General features: G+C 46.6%; 1 protein-coding gene across 2 annotated transcripts in view; it reads left to right on the top strand.

Annotated features, from left to right (window-relative positions):
* The window catches only part of IRF5 (interferon regulatory factor 5), a 103865-nt gene that overhangs the window by 57874 nt on the left and 24160 nt on the right, over positions 1–21831 (top strand). For both annotated transcript variants that reach the window (XM_063926697.1, XM_063926698.1), the window contains exons 3-6: positions 3296–3485; positions 13092–13132; positions 14465–14498; positions 16153–16458. In XM_063926697.1, coding sequence (XP_063782767.1) covers positions 3296–3485; positions 13092–13132; positions 14465–14498; positions 16153–16458 — 571 coding nt within the window. The remainder of the gene's footprint in view (positions 1–3295; positions 3486–13091; positions 13133–14464; positions 14499–16152; positions 16459–21831) is intronic.

Raw genomic sequence — 21831 nt, 5'->3', positions numbered from 1 at the left:
GTAGGAGAGGATGGTCCACAGTGTCAAAAGCAGCAGAGAGATCAAGAAGAATAAGTAGAGAGTAGTGTCCCTTAGATTTAGCAGCATGGAGGTCATTGCATACTTTTGTAAGGGCAGTTTCAGTGGAGTGGAGAGGACGGAAGCCAGACTGGAATGGGTCAAGCAGTGAGTGTGAGGAAAGAAAGGAAGTAAGGCGGTTGTAGACAATACGATCAAGGAGTTTGGAGGCAAAAGGGAGGAGAGAGATGGGTCGGTAGTTGGAGAGAGTGTTTGGATCAAGGGTAGGTTTTTTAAGAATAGGAGAGATGAGTGCATGCTTGAAGGCAGAGGGGACAGTGCCTGATGAGAGGGAGAGATTGAGAAGGTGGGAAAGATGGGAACAAGCAGAAGGAGAGAGGTAGCGGAGGAGGCGGGAGGGGATAGGGTCAAGTGGGGAGGTGGTGAGGGGACAGGAACGAATGAGGGCCATGACTTCCTCTCCAGATGCATGGGAGAAAGATGTCCGAGTAGGTGCGAGGGATGGGGAGAGTTGGTAAGGGATGGGAGAAGGCTGGTTACTGATGGACTGGTGTTATGTGATGTCCTGACGTATGGAGTCAATTTTGGATGTGAAGTAAGTGGCAAAGTCAAGAGCAGAGATTGAGGAAAGGAGACGAGGTGGAGGTGGGCAGAGGAGTGAGTTGAGAGTGGCAAAGATGCGCCGGGGATTGGAAGACTGGGAGGAGATGAGGTTCTTGAAGTATGACTGTTTAGCAAGAGAAAGGGCAGCACTGAAGGATGAGAGCATAAGTTTGAAATGGAGGAAGTCTGCCTTAGAGCGTGATTTCCTCCAGTGTCGCTCAGCAGTACGTGAGCATTTTTGCAGATATCTGGTGCATTTGGTGTGCCAGGGTTGAGGTGTTAATTTGCGAGGGTGAGTAGTGGTTGGTGGAGCAACAGAGTCAAGAGCAGAAGTAAGGGATGCATTGTATGTGGAAGTGGCTTGTTCAGGGCATAAGAGAGAGAGAATAGGAGAGAGAAGTGAGTGAAACAGGGAGGAAAGGAATGTGGTGTCAATAGCTTCAATGGACCACGTGACATATGTGTCACTCCTTTGTGTGTAGTGAGTCCCATGCCGGCTAACATGAAACTGAGAAAGTGGTTACGTGTTGAATTTTGTTTCCGTGCAAGTTTGTTGCAGTAGCCAGGGAAGTTAAAATTGGATGAGGCCGAACTAGACTGTTGACGCATTTCGTTACAAGATGTCTCACTACATCAGACTCGCCACATACCAAGTGTCAGGTCTGTTACGTGGTCCATAGCATGTGATTATTTGTATTATACCTCCCTGACATTATTTTATGGTATGCAGAGACATATATATTTGTTCATATTGTATATTTTTAACAAATTTTAAAATATAGCCACTGCTGCAGAACTCATATTTTTTTCTCTCTTTCCCTAGGCTAAAGTTGTGACACTGCAATTTGCACACCCAGTAGCAGCAGGCATAATATTATTAACTGTTGTTGTTATTATTTTTATTATTAATACTACTATTTTATATTAATGAGTGCACAGTTCTAACGTGTACCAAAGTTGAGGATTAGTAATCAAGCCCATTAAATAGTCACAAGTCATCAGGGCCGGGGCCCCCACACACTGCTAATTAAACCGGAAGACTCCACGTTTCTGCACAGCCACATTACCGCACAGCCATGTACCCATGAATAGGTGTGTGCACGGGCAGTGCTTTGTGTACACAAGCACACCTTCAGGGCCGAAACTATGATTTCTGTCACCCGGGGCAAAGCAGCAAAGTGTCGCCCCCCTCCTCCCGTCGACATTCATAATGTTGACAGCAGAATGTCAACATGATTCAACGTGTCGACATCTTCAGAATGCCAATGGATAGGCAACACTGGGAGGGTCAGGGTTGGGCTGCAGGCGCAGTTAGGGTTAGGCTGTGTGTGTGTTGGGGGGGAGGGAGGTTAGATTTATATGACTGCTTAACCATTAGGGACATTAAGTTGACATTCTCATGTCAACATGTGGTCTTGGTAGGCATGATAAATGTTGACATGGTTACTGTTGACATGCGGTGTATAACATGCCAGCCTAATGCATGCAGACATGACAAATTGTCATTATGAACCACTGTACAGGTAGACAGCGTATCAGTTGAGAATGCTACACCTACAGCATGTGTGTACAGGTGTGTACATCCATACTCTATTCTACTGACATGCCAATTTTCTGCCTCTCCAGGTATAAAGGGAAAGAATAGAACAATACTGATAAAATGAAATACTACCACATTTTATTTAACTTGACTTTAAAACCCCCAATGCCAAAATAATTAAATGGGTCCAAAAGAATGCAGAGCAAACGCCAGATGCCCAGTGCCCATTAGCCACCAAAAGTGTTGAAATCATTTTTAGTGAGCTAAATGTTTGCTGGTGTTCCTAGATCGTGAAGGGGTCTATTAAGAAATTCAATAGATGTTATCTGAAATAGCATTTACTCACTGTCTGACTTTACAGCAGGTCATCCTGTCAGCAGTGAGATTTACAGCCACGCAGTGCAGCCACAGGCAGCCGGCCAGACGGAGATCTGAGCCTGCAGACAGGAGCATTAGCAGCTCGGCACTCAATAGTTACAGACTGTCACAGACATCATAATCAATCCATGAGCTCTGATCCCGGCAAAGCACTGCAGCATCCACGTAGCGGGATGGGGGGGTTCAGAGTGATCACAGCGCCCCCGTCCATCCAGCGCCCGGGTCACATGCCCCCCTAGCCCCCCCCTAGTTGCGGCCCTGACACCTTAATGTTTGACACTCCTAGTGCTACCCTACACATGGAAAGTGGGTCTCTTGGTGTTGAGTGCAGTGGTGTTGCTCTTACCCTGCAGTCGCAATGGGAGAGCGACAATAAAATAATGGCATGCTACGGTGCCTGGCAGACCCACCACACCCGCTGCCATCGCGACTCATCCTCTATCAACCCCTCTAGGTGGATGTGCCCCGCCACCACCCTCTCTCACCTGCAGATTAGCAGTTCAGCACTGTCTGGCCACCTGCTGGAGAGACCTGTCTGTTCCAACCCTCCCTTCTCCGCTGGCCCATAGATGCAAGTGAGCTGCCGCCATCCCTCCCTCTCCGCGGTGCCCACCCTGTCCCCCTCCACCCTGTGCAACGGTGGATCCCCCCCCCCCCATGTTTGCGGCACCAGATTAATTTAGAATTACCCTCTTAGTTTGGATGAGAGAGAACAAGACCGTTATATTCAAATGTAATCTAATTTTTTTTACCCAGGCTTGGGCCAAGGAAACTGGGAAGTACCAAGAAGGGGTGGATGAACCCGACCCAGCAAAGTGGAAGGCTAATTTGCGCTGTGCTCTAAACAAAAGCAGAGAATTTAAACTGCTCTACGATGGTACAAAAGAAACACCAATGCAGCCATTCAAGATTTATCAGCTATGTGATCTTCCAGTGCAAAATGAAGGTACAGTATATTTAGGAAAAAATGAACTCGGAGTTTAAATGTTCAACATGTAATAATTTAAAATGTTATTACAACCAATTTCATATAAGGTATATAGATTATGCATACCTCGCATACTCCAGTGGTGTATGCCGGGAATCAGTCCACGGTCTCCCTCTGAAGTGATCATTAGTGATATGACTTGTTGCCTAATAGGGAAGGTATTTATTCTTGTAATGCTCTCAACATTTCTAAGAGAATTGATGCCCTAAAAGGGTTAATACAATAGCGATTTTCTAGGCTACGGAGCTGATAATGTGAGCAAGTGAAGCTGACACCCTGTAATGAAAAGAGACACCCACCGGAGCCATTGAAAACTCATTCGCAATTGCGTACACATTCACAGTTTATATGCAATAAAGAGGACCGTCGACTGCTGGATATGGCTACACAGACTGGCCGTAGCAATAGCGATGCAGGTGCCATGTTTCTCTACGTACATGATCACAGCTGACGTCCGATACACGTCCTGAAAACAGCCACAACACGCCTGCGTTTTCCCAATCACTCCCATTAAACGCCCTGTTACCACCTCCAAATGGCCACTTCCTGTCAATCACACTGAGACAAAGTTCTAGCGGGATTGCAGCAGTACCCTCGCACAATGCGATCGCAGCACATGCACAGTTTGCCGATAATCGCTCAATTGTAAAAACATTGACATAGCGTACAACTCGGCCCTAGGGTGCAATCTAAATGTAATACACCAAGTTGTAAAATAATATATTAGGGAGAAAGCAGAATACAGAAAAGGTGTAATGTGAACCACTGGAGGAAAGAGAAAATCTGGAGTTATAGTTTCATATGATAAGCAAGTAGTGTAGTCAAGCAGTGGGAAAAGCTAGTAAAATATACATTATGGTAAGAACTTACCATTGATAACGGTATTTCTCCTAAGTCCACAGGATAACATTGGTGCAAATCCGCTGTCGCTCCATCATATCCCAATCGGTCAAAGCTTTTCGGCCTCCCAGCATGCAACGGGCCCGTCCATATATCCCCACCTCCTGGCTCAGGCAAATCAGTTGTATTCCCAAAGCTCAAGGCAGGAGCATTATAGATAGCCCTAATAAGGCGAGCAGAACACACATGCACTCCCTTCCATATAAGAAGGAAGAGGTTAGTGAGTAAAAGGATCGAAACAGTGGCTGATGATAAATGAATAGGCGCGCTACACCCCACACAAACAGCACAAAAAGCCTCTTAGACGTAACACCTAACTTCAAGCAAATATGGAAAAAACAATGTAGAGACTTCAATAGGCGTTATGTGAGGTTACATATACACAAAAGAAAGTTAGTCAATTCCACCAAAGTGGATGTAATCTTCCCTCAGATGTCTCTTTGGGTAATACAGACAGTCCCCAAGGTTCTTGATTTCTTTACTCCTTCCAGATAGACTCCCTTTGGCAGTTATTCGGCGTATACCCAAAAAGGAAAAAAAACAATAATAGTGTAATCCTGTAGGGTTTAGTGATATGGGGATGGTTTAAAGTTGCACTTACATTTCATAAAATGAGTGAAGGCATGTATCTCACTCAATAGTGAGTAGTTTCCAAGATAGGGATAATTTCTTTCCTTCTTCTGAAGATAGGTCTCTATTGGACAATCCTCCAAAGCAGTACCACCAAATGAAAAGAACATATAATGGTGCAAATAACGTCTTTTTATAAAAACAACGATATCTATAATAAATGACACTCACATTTTAACAAACAAGTACAGGCATATCTACCCAACATCTGGGTCCAGGAGTTAAAAATCAAGCAGCAGGTTATCCTCACAGATGGAAAAGTGCACGTGCAGTGATAGAGAACCAGCCTCCTCAAAACAACCCCGGGTCCACAGTATGTCAACAGCAGCTTACTAGTAAAAGGATCCTCAAATCAGGTACGTCAGGGGGGATCCTGTGGAGAAATACCGTTATCAATGGTAAGTTCTTACCATAACGTATATTTCTCCGGCAGGGTCCACAGGTTATCCACAGGAATTTATTTGTGGAGACGTTCCTGATTGGACAGGAGAATCCTTCGCCCGAATTCAGCGTCGTGAGAGGCAAAGGTATCCATGTCTAATGAATTTGTTAATGGAAGACCATGTGGCTGCCTTAGATATCTGCTGAAGCACCACGTTATGCTGCCCATGATGGACCTACCTTACGAGTAGAGTGAGCAGAGACATTAGCCGGAACAGTGAGATCAGCTTGAGAATATGCTTCTGAAATCGTCAACCAAAGCCACCTTGCCAGCGTCTGCTTATCAGCAGGCCATCCTCTCTTGTAAAATCCGTAGAGAACGAAGAGAGAATGTGTCTGATGGCACTGGTATGATCCACGTAGATCCTTTAGGCACGGACCACGTCCAGCGATGCATCTCCCGCAGAAGGGCCCGGTTCCTGGAAAGTCGGTACTGCAGTTTCTTCGTTAAGGTGAAATTTAGACACCACCTTGGGAAGAGTCCCAGATTTAGTTCTGAGAACCACTCTATCTGGATAAAAGATCAGAAATGGAGGACGACATAACAATGCAGCTAAATCTGATACTCTTCTAGCTGACTCCATGGCCAGTAGAAAGAGAACCTTAGCTGTCAACCATTTAAGATCCACTTTATTAAGTGGTTCAAATGTGGCAACTTGAAGGGCCTTTGGGACTAAATTTAAGTCCCAAGGCACTGTAGGAGGAACAAAAGGAGGTTGAATGAGCAGCATTCCCTGGAAAAAAGTCCACACATCCTGTAAGTTGTCAATTTTCTTTTCTTTTGGAACCATCCAGTCAGTGCTGACACATGCACTCTCGAGGAAGTCACCTTCAAACCTTTATCCATTCCTGCCTGAAGGAATGCTAAGACCCCGGATACTCTTAAAGACCTAGGCTCCATTTTCTGTTCACTGCACCAATGAATATAGGCCATATTCGGTGAAAAATGCGAGCTTAGAAAGGTTTCCTTGCTCTGAGCATTGTATGAATTCCCTTTTGTGAGAATCCTCTTGACTTCAGGATAAAGGTTTCAAGAGCCATGCCGTCAAAGACAGTCGATCCAGATGTCTGTGATAACAAGGACCCTGCATCCGTAGATCTGAACGTTGAGGGAGCAGGAGGGAAGCATCCATCGACATTCTCTGCAGATCTGTGTACCAATGTCTTCTGGGCCAAGCCGGAGCTATTCGTATCATGGCACCCTATCCTTTCTTTATCTTTCTTACCACCCCGGGTAATAAGGTGATTGGGGGAAACACATGGGCCAGATGAAAGTCCCATCTCACCGACAGGGCATGCACAAAGATCGCTCTGGGATCTTTTGTTCTTGACCCGTATGCGAGAACTTTGTTGTTCTGACGGGACGCCATGAGATCTATCTCTGGCAACCCCCACTTGTACTTGTCTACTAGAGTCTGAAAGACCTCCGGGTGTAGAGTCCATTCGCTTGCCTGAACGGCGTGTCGACTGAGAAAATCCGCTTCCCAGTTTAGGACTCCTGGAACAAACACTGCGGACAAGGCAGGATGATGAAGTTCTGCCCACCTTTAATGTGTGACTTACCTCCTTCATAGCTTTTTGGCTGCGAGTTCCTCCCTGATGGTTGAGGTACGCTACTGCCGTCGCAATGTCCGAGTGGACCTGAACTGGTTTTCCCAGAAGAATGTCCTTTGCCTGAATCAGTGCCATGTATATGGCCCGAAGTTCCAGTATATTTATTGGCAGGCAACCACCTTCCTTAGTCCATTTCCCCTGGAAACAGATGGGATGTCTGTAGCCACCAGGCTAATGACCTTACTTCCATCGTAAGGACTATAGTCTGCGTTTTTATCATCTGATGCAACCCATTCCATTTGGCAAGGATCAGATGCTGCAGAGGCCTCGAGTGGAACTGTGCATCCTCCACCATGTCGAATGTTGACACCATCAATCCCATCACACGCATTGCTGCATGAATGGATACCTTTTGACTGTGTAGCAACTCCTGAATCCTTGACTGAACTTTGGATATCTTGTTCAGAGGTAAAATTACTCTTTGAAGAGTTGAATCCAGTACAGCCCCCAAGTGAGTCATCCGCTGTGACGGAACCAGAGATGATTTCGCCCAATTTATGAGCCACCCGTGGCTTTGCAAACCCGTTATTGTATGTTGCAGATGACATAGGAGCAATTCCTGCGACTGTGCCAGGATTAACTGGTTATCGAGGTATGGAAAAATTCTTATCCCCTGCTGGCGGAGATAAGCTGCCATTACCACCATAATTTTGGTAAATACTCTAGGGGTTGTGGCTAACCCAAAAGGTAGGGCCTGGAACTGAAAATGCTGTTGGAGGATAGCGAACCTGAGATAGCACTGATGGGGCAGTGCTATAGGAACATGTAGGTAAGCATCCTGGATATCCAGGGATACCATAAAATCCCCTGGATCCATGGCCAAAATGATGGAACGTAAAGCTTCAATATGAAACCGAGGTACTCAAATGAATTTGTTCAGCACTTTGAGATTGAGAATGGGCCGGAGTGACCCATTTGGCTTCTGAATTAGAACAGGTTGGAGTAAAAACCCTGTCCTTATTGTGCAGGAGGTACTGGAATGATTACTCCTGACTAAAGCATTTTCTGAACTGCCTCTTGCAAAGCCCTGGCCTTCGTCTCTACCCGAGACGGGCTGGTACAAAAAAAAAACCTTAGAAGAGGGTGCTTCTTGAAGGCAAAAGCATAACCTAGAGATACCGCTTCCTGCACCCAGGCATCTGTTGTAAACTGCTGCCAGATCTGTGCAAACTGAAGAAGTCGGCCCCCCACCCTGGAATCCCCCAGGTGGAGGCCCGCACCATCAGGCTGATAGCTTATTTTCTGTTTTACCAACTGGTCCTCTGGTAGCCCAATGCTTTTAAGTCTTACCAGACTTGTATTGGGGCTGCCTGCCATCACTTTTTCCTTTTAGCTTTTCCCTGAGACCAAAGGGCCGAAAAGCTGGAACTTTAGGTTTGAATTTGTATGTGGAAGGAAATGTTACCTTCTTGGAGTCTGCTTCTGACTCCAAAATATCTGTCAATTCTTTACCAAAAAGAATATCTCCAGAAAAAGGCAAAGATTCCAAAACCTTCTTAGATTCTGAATCAGCTTTCCACGTACGTAGCCAAACTGCTCTATGAGTAGCTATTGTTGAAGCTGATGCACTGGAAGCAATAGTACCCATATCCAATGCTGCTACTTCCAAGAACACCGCAGCCTGTTTTATATGTGCTATATGGGATTTTTGCTCTCTAGATGCCATTGAGAAATCCCAGTCCAGTGCATCAGCCCATTCCAAGAACATCGCAGCCTGTTTTATATGTGCTATATGGGATTTTTGCTCTCTAAATGCCATTGAGAAATCCCAGTCCAGTGCATCAGCCCAGGTAGCCACTGCCTTTGCCATCCAAGCTGAAACCATGGCTGGCCTTATGACTGCCCCAGACAGGGAAAAAATGTTTTTTAAAAAACCATCCACTCTCCTATCCGTGACATCATTTAATGATGTTGAAGGCAGAGGTAATGTAGATTTTCGCACTAATCGAATCACATGCGTCTCTACCTTGGGAGCCACCTCCCTTTTTAAACAATCCCCAGCTGGAAGAGGATAATTGGAATTCCATTTCCTAGGAATTCTAAACTTCTTACTGGGCGTAGCCCAAGCCTCTTCCATGATTTCCGTCAGCTGATCTGACCCCGGAAACTCAGTCTTCACTGTTTTGGGATGTTTAAACACAGGTGCCTTGGTTTTTAACACAGGCTCTGTTGAATCCTCTAAGGATAGAATGGCTTTCATTGCTTTAATTAACTCCGCTATATCCACTGAGCTGAGACCTTCCTCCTCTTCGTATGCCGAAGCAGAGTTTATAGAGCTTTCATCCTCCGATGAATCCTCATCTGAAACATGTATAGCCTGTGAGGATGAAAATTTACCACTGGCTTATCAGCATGTTTCTTTTGAGAGGCTGCTGCTGGAAGTGATAAACCGCAGGTGGGAAGCTGCATGTAAGGGTTAATCATTCAGCTATACTGGATAATGTTTGTGCAAACATAGTCCAAGTTGGATCAACCTGCACCTGAATCTGCCTTGTATTTTTCAAGAGACCCTGGTGAAAGCTAAAACAATTTGCACGCAAACCATCCTGAACCAGATCCTGAGAGGTGAACCATAGCTTTGCAAGATAAACATTATATGAGTGTTGGTGTTGCTGTGAGTGTATTTTTCTCACCTCTTAGACATGATAAATAATCAACACTTCCACAGTGTACTACACAATTTGTGACTGTAATCACTTTAAGATTTTTAAAGTGACATACAATCTGACCCTACCCTGCTTATGCACCAGCATTAAAGATCGGAATAGAAAAGAACTGACAGAGTATATAGTAAAGTCAGCAATCACACTAGCAGTCAGTCACATGTTATACATTAGTATAATAAGCAATATGACACATCATCAACTACAAATGCGTTTCAAGTATGTGGGAGAACATATTATTGAATCATGTTTAAACAGATCTACCGTATTCGGATGCATAGCGAAAGAAACCACAGTAATAGTATACAGACTCATATGCAATAGGCACTTATCTAACTATTTGAACTCAAAGGGTAGATAGAGACTTAGTGCTGTATTACCCGTACTCAGTAGAGTGGGATACAGGGAGACTCACCCCGCTTCCAAGACCGATCAATATGTTTGCAACCGCTGAGTGGATCCAGATGCTACTAGTGTATACTGACGCTCCATGAACCTATAGTGAACACAGACACTCGGTGAATACAGACGCACCAGTTACACAGCTGCCTATGCTGCGACTGGGTCCCCTTCGTATACAGCGTCTCAGACGGAAGCTGGAAAACAGTTCATGGCGGGAGACTCGGAGGAAACTGGTCATGAACCGGGGGGAGGGGCAACCAGGAGAGCGTCTGACTCCCCACTGCTGACATCAACCCTAGGGATCGTGGCCTCATACTATTCCTGGAGCCTATGATCCCTAAGGCCTAGTGCTGGTGCACCCGAAGTGGCAGCCGCATCAGCTACTGTTTGGTAGTCTCCTCCCAAAACAGTGCGACTCTGTCCGTATTCCCCTTCTAAGTGGAACCGATGCCTTACCTTTTCCCCGTGCTCCGGCCACAGCCTGGTAACGTCTGCTGGACCTGCTAGTATAACCGACAGACGCCCGCCAAAACAGCACTGTACTAAGGGTAAGCGTTGTCGCGACCCGGCGGAGAGCTGTTGGAGCGACTCTTTCTAAGGTACGTATAAGACGCTTTTTAGAAAGATCACTCAGAAAAAATAGTAAGACTATAAAAATTAAATAAGAAAGCTTATGGCTGCTAAAAACTAGCAGTCCTCTGACCATGGTCTGGCTCCTGCCGCACCAAACAAAAAACTAATTTGCCTGAGCCAGGAGGCGGGGATATATGGACGGGCCCGTTGCATGCTGAGAGGCCTAAAAGCTTTGACTGGTACAAATCCGCTGTCACTCCATCATATCCCAGTGTTATCCTGTGGATAACCTGTGGACCCTGCCGAAGAAATACTTTGTTGCACAGGAAGATGTAAGCTCCTTAGAGCAGGGCCCTCTTCCCTCCTGTTCTAACAGCCCTCTTCTCCTGCACCTCAATTACAGCTCTCCTATTTAGTGACTGTCTATACCTGCATTTCCTCCTGCTCGTGACTGTTCACCTCTCCAATGGCTGCTTGCCCCCAGTAGTATGCTGATTACTCCTTTGCTTCCTGACATCTCCACTGTATTGTGTACTGAGAACCGTGGTGCTAATTGTTACTTGTGCTCTTTTTTTTTTAGCTTTCTGTAATGTTAAGTTCTGTATACCCTGTATTGTTCTAATGTGTGTTGTATGTACGGTGCTGCGAAACACTTGTGGCGCCTTATAAATAAATAATAATAATAATAATATGCAAACTGCTCAATCACTCTGGAAGCACTTATCAGGAAAATGTACAGGTAAAAGGAAGAAGTAGAGTATATTGCCCCTTTATAGGTCACTAGTACGACCTCACGTCACTGCATAGATTTCAAGAGGCTTTAAGGCAACAAAATGATAAGATCATAGAGGAGTGCTTTTGGTGGTGCATGACCTGTGCAGCCATACTTATGGGGAAAGTTTTAATTAGTTGAACATGTACACCTTACAGGAGAGAAGGCACAGCGCTAATATGATAGAAACACCGAAATATACTGTATCAAAATGTATTAAGCCTTTAGGAATGTTGTATTTAAAAAAAACCCTGAAAGGTAATAGAAATCCACTAGTTTATAAAGTCTCTGATGAGCAAGGGCTTCCCTGCTCTTATGCTGGGGTACATAGGGCGAAATATTGTCCATTCAGATAATATATCGGTGGCGGGTTTGTACACTCAATATTCCTGTGAACGACGTTGGCCCTGCAGCACAGCTGATGCCAGATATGTTGGCATGTCTGGCTGTGTGTAAGGGTGACCCACTGACCATCTGTACACTGGCTGCAGGGTCTGACCTCAAAGCTGGGTGGGAAAATTCAAGTGCCTACCTGGCTGTGATGCGAGACTGACACAGCAAGCGTCCGATTGGTAAGTGTATATGCTTACCAAAATCAGCTGCTCTGTCATCGCAGCGACATGTCCGCCGTCAAGTCGGCTAGGTGTGTACCCAGCTTTTATTTTCATGTCTGCATGTACACTTTGTGTGTTCCTTCTTTATGTATGCCCTGCTGCTGCAGAACACAAACAAAGGCAGTAATAACCTAAGGAAAAAATATTTTTGCAGTGAGATTGGTGGTCGATCAATGGAAGCAGCTGAGATGGGGCCTTCTGCAATAAGAGAATACAAGAGTACTTGCTACACTATTGTAAGGCCTTAAATAGAAAGTATTAAGAAAAAATTAATTCGGCCCCATTCCTCCTAAAGACAAATGAGCAGATTAGGTGGACACATAGGTTTTCCTGTGCTAGTAACTTCTATTTACTTATGTAGCTGTGCTTTAGGTTGTCTTTGTCATGCTTTATATTACTAATACCCCTTTCACACTACACAAATAACCCAGTATCGACCCGGTATATTGCCGGGTCGGCACGGGTCGCTGTGCGGTGTTAATAGGTCAGTCCCGAATTCCTGGGTCGCCTGACCTTGTAATTCAACCCGGGTAATAAGAGGGGTTATTATCTGGTTATTACCGGGTCAGTGGCAGTGTGAACAGGTTTCCCGGGTCGATGCGACCCGGAACCTGTTCACTGCATAGGGAGAGGCGGCGCGGAGATGATCTCATCTCTTACCGCTGCCTCCGCACCCGCCCTCTATGATGCCACGGTCCCCGCCCCTGATGGCAACCCTTCCCGGCCGAGTTGGGAAGCCAGTTCTCAGGGTCCAATGCCAGGTTGCACCCAGGAAGGACCTGTTTGCAATTACCGGGTGCGACCCGGCATTAGCGATCTGAAAGCGGTATGTGTTGCATATCACTTTCTATAGCAGGCTTGTACTGAATTGCACCGATTACAATAATCACTGTTAGCTGCATAATGTGAGTATCCTTTTTCTTAATTGTGCTTCATCCTTTCTATTTTTTTGCAGAACCTTTACCTGATGACAATGGATGTGACGACGAGGAGGAAGTAAGAATCCTATATTTAAAACTTTGTACCATCCGTAATGTATATTTTGTACTTGAGCCACAAGATATTTGCTTCAAATACCCCTTTCACACCGCCAATGCCGGATCCCACCCGGGAATTGGAAACGGGTCCTTGGTGGGATCCGGCATTGGAGCCTAAGCGCTGGCTTCTCGACCCGGCAATATGCCGGGCCGATTGCCGTAGCGGCGGAGTCGATAGCGGGGGAGGCGCTGGGAGATGAGCTCATCTCTGCGCCGCCTCTCCCTATGTAGTAAACGGGTCCCTGGTCACATCGACCCGGTGACCCGTTTGCGCTGCCATTGACCCGGGAATAACACTGCTTATAACCGGGGTTGAATTACCAGGTCAGGCGACCAGGGAATTTCACACCGCACATCCTTTCACACCGCAGACCGACCAGTGTCGACCCGGCATTATTGCCGGGGTCAATACTGAGTAATTTGTGCGGTGTGAAAGGGGTAAAAGAATCAGTTGGTAAACTGGACATATTGGTAGTTGTATTCCAACAAGAGCTAGTGAGCCATCGGTATCTTTTCCTGACATAGGGGTATATTCAATAGGAGTCGGATCCATTCCGACATGCAGTTGTCGGAATGGATCCGACAACCCCTATTCAATGGACGGCCAAATCCGACTGTCTGATTTGGCCGTCCTGTCAGCGGCTGCGCTGACAGCAGCGACCAGGAGAACAGTGATCGGCGGCCGTGAACAGGAGGGGCTGGCTGCGGGGGACATGTGTGGAGACACAGGAGGAGCTGGCAGCAGGAAGGGAGGTGCTGCGGCGGCGGGGGGAGCAGAGATCGGCGGCCGGCGGGAGGTGCTGGCAGCGGGGGAACATGTCTGTGGTGGCGGGGGGAGGCGCTGCAGGCACCTCTCTCCCTGCAGCGCCTCCCCCCGCTGCCGCAGATATGTCCCCCCGCTGGCCGTCGATCTCGGCTCCCCCCCGCCGCCCGCAGCACCGCTCCTCTCCTCACCTCAATCCGACTTGTTTTCAAGTCGGATTGAGTTTGTCGGAAAAGGGGCCAAAACCTGTTGGATTTGGCCCCATTTCCGACAGAAGCACGTGGATCGGCCCCTATTAAATAGCTCGTAACCCGTTCCGACCTATTTCTGTCTGAAGCCGCCGTCTTTCCGACAAGACGGCAGCTTCCGACAGTTATTGAATACAGCCCATAAAGTTTATAAAAGATGCAGAATTTTCAGTGATTATATCTGTATGTTTTATCAACTGTATATTTATGCAATTACTAGTATTAAATATATTTTGTAACTGCTTATTTCACTAATTATTTTTCTGTGTTTTGTGTGTAGATTGATCACATTTTTCCAATGCTTGATATAAGCGGTGAGTATTAAATTTAACTTTGTACAAGTGTAGATTAGAGTAAAACTTTTGCCTGTTAATACGTGTAGTGAGAGACACTAAGTTATGTGACGCAGGCTGAATGGCTCATGGAATTGTGTAATAAAATAGCTGATGCGTGAAACATATGGTTGTATTCAGTAAGTGGCAATGGGCCTGATTTAGATGCGGTTGCAATGCCGACGCAGCAGCGATCCTTTTCAGTGACTGTACTGCAAAGCATTGCAAGTGTAGCCGCTGCCCACAAGTGAGCAGAGACTCCCACCAAAGCCATTGCAACAATCTCAGCAACTGCGTACTCCGTCGCAATAGCAACACAGAACATCAACTCCTTGAGTGCCTTCATGGCTGCACAGAATGACCACGAGAACTATGATGCTGGTACCATGTTTATGCGTACGAGATCGAAGTCACATGCCAAAACACGTTTTGGCATGTGGCTTTCCTCGTTACCTCCCCTAAACTACCTCTTTCAGTCAGTCAAACTGCTACTGATTCCTCATTGCGAGCGGCATCGCAAAGGTACCTGTGCGAGTGGGGAGTATTCAATTACTGCACTAATACGACACAAGGTATTCAATTGCAGGCACTTTCACCCATTTTTTAATCCATTTTCGCCCATGCCGTTTCACTTTTTTCTGTCGAATCGACATGGGCGAAAATTGCGCCAAAAATGGGCGAAAACGCCCGCGATTTCACCAACACATGTGTATCGCCAGTGCCGGATATTTTGAGAGTCAAAAAAAATGGCACGGGCATTGAATAGGTCGAATGTAAATTCGACCTAAAAACAGGCGAAAACTGCCATTTTTTAGACTGGTTGAAAAAATGGCACTAATTGAATACCCCCCAGTAACAAGGCCAATTTGAGATGTCATTGTGCTGACGAAAGTTACTCTACTCTGCTCAGACTGATTCTTGTAACATAACCGTAGCAATAATGCCCAACATTGCCTGGTTCCACTTGTTTGTTTGCTTTTCTCTGTATCTACCCCTACACTCTTTCTTTCCTACTTCTCTCTTTCCTGTCAGTGCTTTATCCCCACCTTTCCCTTTCACCCTCTCCTTATTCTCTCACTTCCACAATGCAACATTTTCTCTCTACATCTCCTGCCTACCCACGCTGCCTGCTCTGTCACCAACCCTAACTCCTGCAACATCACTGACAAAGGTGGAAGGGGTCAGAGTTCAGACCAACTTTCATTACATGCCAACTTCTTGACATCATTTTTTATCAGGACTTGATTTTATTATAAAAATGTTAAAATAATAAAGTTATACATAAAATACAAATGTATGGACTCTCAGGGGGATATTCAATTAACCGTGGGGTTTACTAAAAATTGGGTTCATGCACAGAAACCTACTGATGCCGCATAAACTGCTTTTCCATGCTCGTAAAACCCAATTGTGCTGTTTTCTCGCGGACTTTAGCTGTGAGGTTCAGTCCAACATTTGGCATTCACCTGTGGGGTATTTCCTACTAATGGAATTGCTCTGGCATGGCAATTAGCCGCGGAGATTGTTTAATATTGCAACAAATAAAATACCTTTATAGTCCGTCTATGGCAATCATTATTACCACTCTTTTCTATGTATTTCCCATAATTCTTTATATGTAACCATGTTTTTGCAGACCCACTTCCTCCCTACATTTGGCCCAAACCTGAGCCAAGTTTCAGCTCCTGCCCAAACCTCATACAGCACAACCTGAGACCAACAGATCCTGCTGCAACACCAGCTGCTCCTGGAGCATACTCTGGTGTGGAACTGTCCCCCCAAGGCTTGGTGTCACAGCCTGTAGTTCTACCTCTTCCAGAACTGGTTCCTGCAAGGGGCCTTGAGTCATCACAAAATGCAGCTCTTCCTATACAGGGGGTGATCCCAGCACCTATTGAGCAGGGAATTCCAGAGTTGCTCATCAGTCCACAGATGCTTCCATGTGAGTAGAGAGAAAGAGTATAAATAAATGTCATGTTTTTTTACATCTTTTTCGCTGTTAATGTTTGTAGTCATTTTATGAATTTGTATAACATAAGTGGGCTTTAGCTTAATTCTTCACTAATACATAGACTTAATTTAAAACATAAATACAGAGTTAATGCCACCAATTACGAGTTTTATAGACCAATATATTTAAATTTTTCTAGAACTGCAGACTATTTGGAAACCAATCTAGAAAACAGATACCTGGCTCCAGTTGTACTCCCAGTGCGACGTTCTGTAGACCTGCTACTCCCAAATAAGGACCCCCAACCCCCCACACAAAAAGTTGTATATACCAAACAGAAAAAATATGGAAGCGCTGGTAAACAGTATATAAAATTTCTAGAACACATTTATTTCTCTTTCGTTCTTAATTACTATCAAGTTAATATATCAATCTTTTGGTATCAGCTGATTGATCCACATCAATATTTACAATAAAAATACATAACAATAAAATTCCAACTTTGTTTGGCCACGTAGATATTCAAACAGAGCACAACATCTATAATCAACCTTTGATTAATTTGATACTGATAAAGAACCAAAGAGAAATAAATGTGTTCTATAAATTTTCTATACTGTTTACCAGCGCTTCCTTATTTGGAAACCAGGAGTTCAAACGGGTTCAGTATGAATTACCGCTGACTGGGATGCCGTCCGTCAGTATATCGACAGCGGCATCCCAGTCAGTAGTATGCTGGCAGCGGAGCGAGCGCTCCAATGTCCCTTGCAGGCTCGCCACGCTGCAGGCATGGTGGCTTGCTGCGCTCGCCACAGGTTATATTCTCCCTCTGTGGGTGTCGTGGACACCCACAGAGGGAGAATATCCTGTCTTGCCGGGATTTTGGCGTTGGCATTCTGATCGCCGGGATCCCGAGCGGCGTTATCTTAATCACTTCCCGTTTAAACATTATGTGAGTTTTAATGGAAAAGCTGTGGTGGACTCAAATCTGTATCAAAGTTTGTAAGTGAGACTTGAAAAATTATTAACTTAGATGACCTAAAGGGTCAAATCACTATTTTCAATCGTGTCCACTCCTCATGACTAGTAGAAAGGTGGCAGTAGTGGGAAGAGAGGTTACTTTGGGAAACCTACTTTCTATTATGTCCTTGAGGATGTTGGGAACACCAAAAGAACCATGGGATATAGACTGATCCGCAGGAGACATGGGCACTTTAAGACTTTCAAAGGGGCGTGACCTGGCTCCTCCCTCTATATCCCTCCCCAGACTCAGTTTAGAAAATGTGCCCTGCGAGATGGAGGCACTCGGGGGAGCTCTTAGAGTTTCTCTGAAAAGACTTAATGTTAGGTTTTTAATTTTGGGGAGATCTGCTGGCTACAGACTCCCTGCTTCGTGGGAAAGAGGGGAGAGCAGTCTAGACCCACTTCTAATGAGTTTCAGGGCTCTGCTGCTGCTGACAGGATGCCTTCAGCTCCTGAGGGGAGATGAACGCCGGGCTCTCCTGGATGCTCGCTCCCACAGCTTGCCGTCCCCCCTCTTCAAGCCAGAAGTCAGAAGACAGGTGAGTATGTGAGGAAAAGACATCTTCTCTTCAACAAAGACGGCATATAGAGGTACCGCGCAGCATGACTTGCTCAGTGCGCGCCAGGCTCCCGGAATGTACACACCGCTGGGTGCAGGGCGCTGGGGGGGGAGATAAAAATACCTCATAAATAAGGCTGGCATATCTGTACAGTGCCCTGGCACTGCCCGCAAACCCCCCGCCAGGATAAACATGTAAAAATAAGCGGGAAGAAGCACGCCATGTTGGGGGCGGGGCTTCTTCCTCCAGGCTCACTCGGCGCCATTTCCTCCTCCAAGCAGCAGCGCTGGTCCTTCCTCACAGCAGACAAGTACCAGGGGCTATAAAAACGAGGGGGGGCAGATTATTTACATACATATTATAGCGCTGCAGCTCTGTGACACTTGAGGGTGTTTTTCAGACCTGCACTTTGGCGCTGGGGTGTGAGTTGGCTCCTTTCCTTTTGTTCCCTCACAGGCTTTCTTTTGGGTGCTGTTAGGGAGACAACATGTGTGAGGCAGAATTTTCCTCTCAGGGGGATAATTTATTGGGGACACCAAATGTTGTGGGGGTCCTGTCGGCACCAGGGACGTGCAGTCAGGGGAGGCAGTGCCTCCCCTGTGATAAGATACTTATGACACATATTCTGTGTCATAAGTATCTTCTTTATTGAATCCTAATCATTTTTCTGCTTTAAAGTACTTTGGGAGGCACTGATAGCAGTGCCTCCCGTGGATAATGGGAACGGGGACAGTGCGGGGGGCGGAGCCTAGCACTGGGCTGTAAAAGCCCATGAAAAACCATAGGGAAAGCGGCACTGTTCCAAGTGCCTCGCTGACAGGGACACCACCCCCATGTCAGCGAGGCACCTGTGATTGGACAGAGGATCCAGGGCTGGATCCGCTTGTCCAATCATCCACAGCGGCGCTGGAGGCGGTGGGTCCCGGCGTTAATGATAGCCGGGAGTAGCGGTGGGCCTTCAGCGTGTGCGGCTCCCCCCCCCCCCGTTCTCCTGCTCCGGTTCCCGCTCACCTCACTACCAGCAGCGGCGGTCCTGCGGAGGGTGCAGCTCTCCCCCCGTCCTCCCCTTCTGGCTCCGTCCTCCCGGCTCCCGATCACCTGACAGGCAGCAGCGGTGGCTGTACAGTACGTGCGGCTGTCCTCCTCCGCCGGCTCCAGCAGCAGGTTAGTTTCTCCCTCTCCCTCTCCCTCTCCCTCTCCCTCTCCCTCCCTCCCTCCCTGGATCATATGTCAGTATAATGTTCAATTTTACAGGTGCCTCTACCCCTTTGGATTCTACTGGACAAGTGGACGTGACCGGCGTGGGATGTAGGTAAGTAATTTCTCTCATTTTTACAGGTACCCCTCTGTATTCTACTGGACAAGTGGACGTGACCGGCGTGGGATGTAGGTAAGTATGTGTGAGTGTGTAAGTGTGTTTTAATAAAATTTTACTGTCACGGTGTGTGTTTGTGTTTTTATTTGGGTATTTTTTTGTTGTAGAACTACAGGTACCAGCGAGCCCGTTATTTCCCCGCCTGCTGGTACTTGAGGTTCTCCAAGTACCAGCAAGCGGGGGAGGCTTGCTGGGCCTTGTAGTTCCACAACAAAAAACATTATTTTTTTACACACATGGCTATCAGCCCGGCACCCACCGCCCAGGGGTGCTGGGGACAGCCTCGGGCTTCACCCCTGGCCCTTGGGTGTCTGGAGGGGGGGACCCCTTGATTTAAGGGGTCCCCACTCCTCCAGGGTACCCCGGTCAGAGGTGACTAGTTGGGGGGGTAATGCCACGGCCGCAGGGACCTACATAAAAGTGTCCCCCGGCTGTGGCATTATCTCTCTGACTAGTGGAGCCCGGTGCTGGTTTTAAAAATACGGGGGACCCCTACATCTTTTGTCCCCCGTATTTTTGGAACCAGGACCGGACTAAGAGCCCGGTGCTGGTTGTCTAAGTACGGGGAACCCCTGTCCATTTTTTCCCCCAGTATTTAAACAACCAGGACTGGCTCAAAGAGCCCGAGGCTGGTTATACTTAGGAGGGGGGACCTCACGCATTTTTTTTTTTTTTAACCCATTCAGACCCTTCTCCATTAAGTTAATGGAAGCCCTGGACAACAGAATTGCATTCATGTCCTCCTCCCACTCCCTTCCCAGTCCCAAACACTAATTTTTTTTTTTTTCTATAAAAATGTACAATATATCACAAGTATGATGAGCAGGCAGGCAGCGGGCATTGGCAGCATCGGACTGAGATAGAAATTAGTGGCGGAGGGCTGGGTCAGTTGATTGTGGGAGAGTTTGTAAGCCATAGGTGGTGGCAGCGGGTACCGGCTCAGAGGCAGTAGCGGGCATTGGCTAGGGGTCATCGGCAGGATTCGGCGGACATTATGGCTGTAGTGCCTCACTAGCCACTGACCTCACCGCACGCCACTGGTCGGCACCGCCGACGGCTGATTGGTTAACTGCTTTAAATGCTATAAATGCTAATGTTACACTGTTAAATCAAAAGTTTACTGAATCTGACTCTCAACTGCAGATTTGGAAGTAATCAGTAGATGACGCTTTATTACAAGGGTCACTGAAACGTAGTGTTGACCAACTAGATGACACAGATACCGACACGGACTCTGATACAGGTGCCGATTATGCTGATTCTAGATTAGATCCTAAATTGGCTAAGAGTATTCAATATATGATTGTGGCTGTCAAAGACATATTACGTATTGATGAGGACCCCTTTACACCAGAAACGAGGGTCCTTATTTACAAGGAAAAGAGACGCTCTGTTTCTTTTCCTCCTTGTTTTGAATTAAATGACCTTTTTGATGGCATTTGGAATACACCTGATAAGAAATTTCTCATCCCTAATAGGATCAAGGTGGCATACCCCTTTCCCGCAACGGATAGGGATAAGTGGGAAATACCACCTACAGTAGACAAAGCCCTAGCACGCTTGTCAAAACAGGTAGCGCTCCCTGCAGCTCAGTCGACGAGTCTTAAGGAGCCACCTGATCGTAACCAGGAGGCTACTTTAAAAGCTACATTTACTACCATGGGGACGAAGCTTAGACCGCTTATTGCGTCAGCGTGGGTTAGTAGCGCCATTGAAAAATGGGCTGAAAGTTTATCTGCTGATTTAGATACTCTGGATAGGGATAGCATCCTAGTGACGCTTGGTTATATCAGGGACGCGGCTGCGTACTTGAAAGAGGCTGCAAGAGATGCTGGCCTCCTGGGGGCTACGGCTAATGCTATGTCTATTGCGGCTAGGCGTGCGCTATGGACTCATCAATGGAATGCTGACGCGGATTCCAAGAAAAACATGGAGTCCCTTCCCTGTTTGGTGACGGCCTTAGTGATTTAGTATCAGCGGCCACTGCGGGTAAGTCTACTTATTTACCTAATGCTCCTGCGCAACAGAAGAAACCGCACTATCAAATGCAGTCCTTTCGGCCCAACAAATATAGAAAAGGCTGAGGTAATTTCTTCCTCGCTACCAGAGGTAGAGGAAGGGGCAAGAGAACTCCCGCTTCCTCGAGTTCACAAGAGCTGAAGTCCTCCCCGGCTTCCGCCAAATCCACCGCATGACGCCGGGTCTCCCCTACAGGAGACCGCACCGGTGGGGGCACGTCTAGGGCTTTTCAGTCAGGTTTGGGTTCGCTCGGACCTGGACCCTTGGGTGTTACAAATTGTGACCCAAGGTACAAACTGGAATTTCAAGACGTTCCCCCCGCCGTTTTTTCAAATCACCCTTACCAGTTTCACTTCCAGACAGAGCTCTAGTCTGTGAAACAATACA

The sequence above is a fragment of the Pseudophryne corroboree genome, chromosome 6 (genome assembly GCF_028390025.1).
Source record: "Pseudophryne corroboree isolate aPseCor3 chromosome 6, aPseCor3.hap2, whole genome shotgun sequence".
NCBI lineage: Eukaryota > Metazoa > Chordata > Amphibia > Anura > Myobatrachidae > Pseudophryne > Pseudophryne corroboree.
Note: the sequence above shows the minus strand (reverse complement) of the source record. Positions and strands in the feature narration are given on the sequence as shown.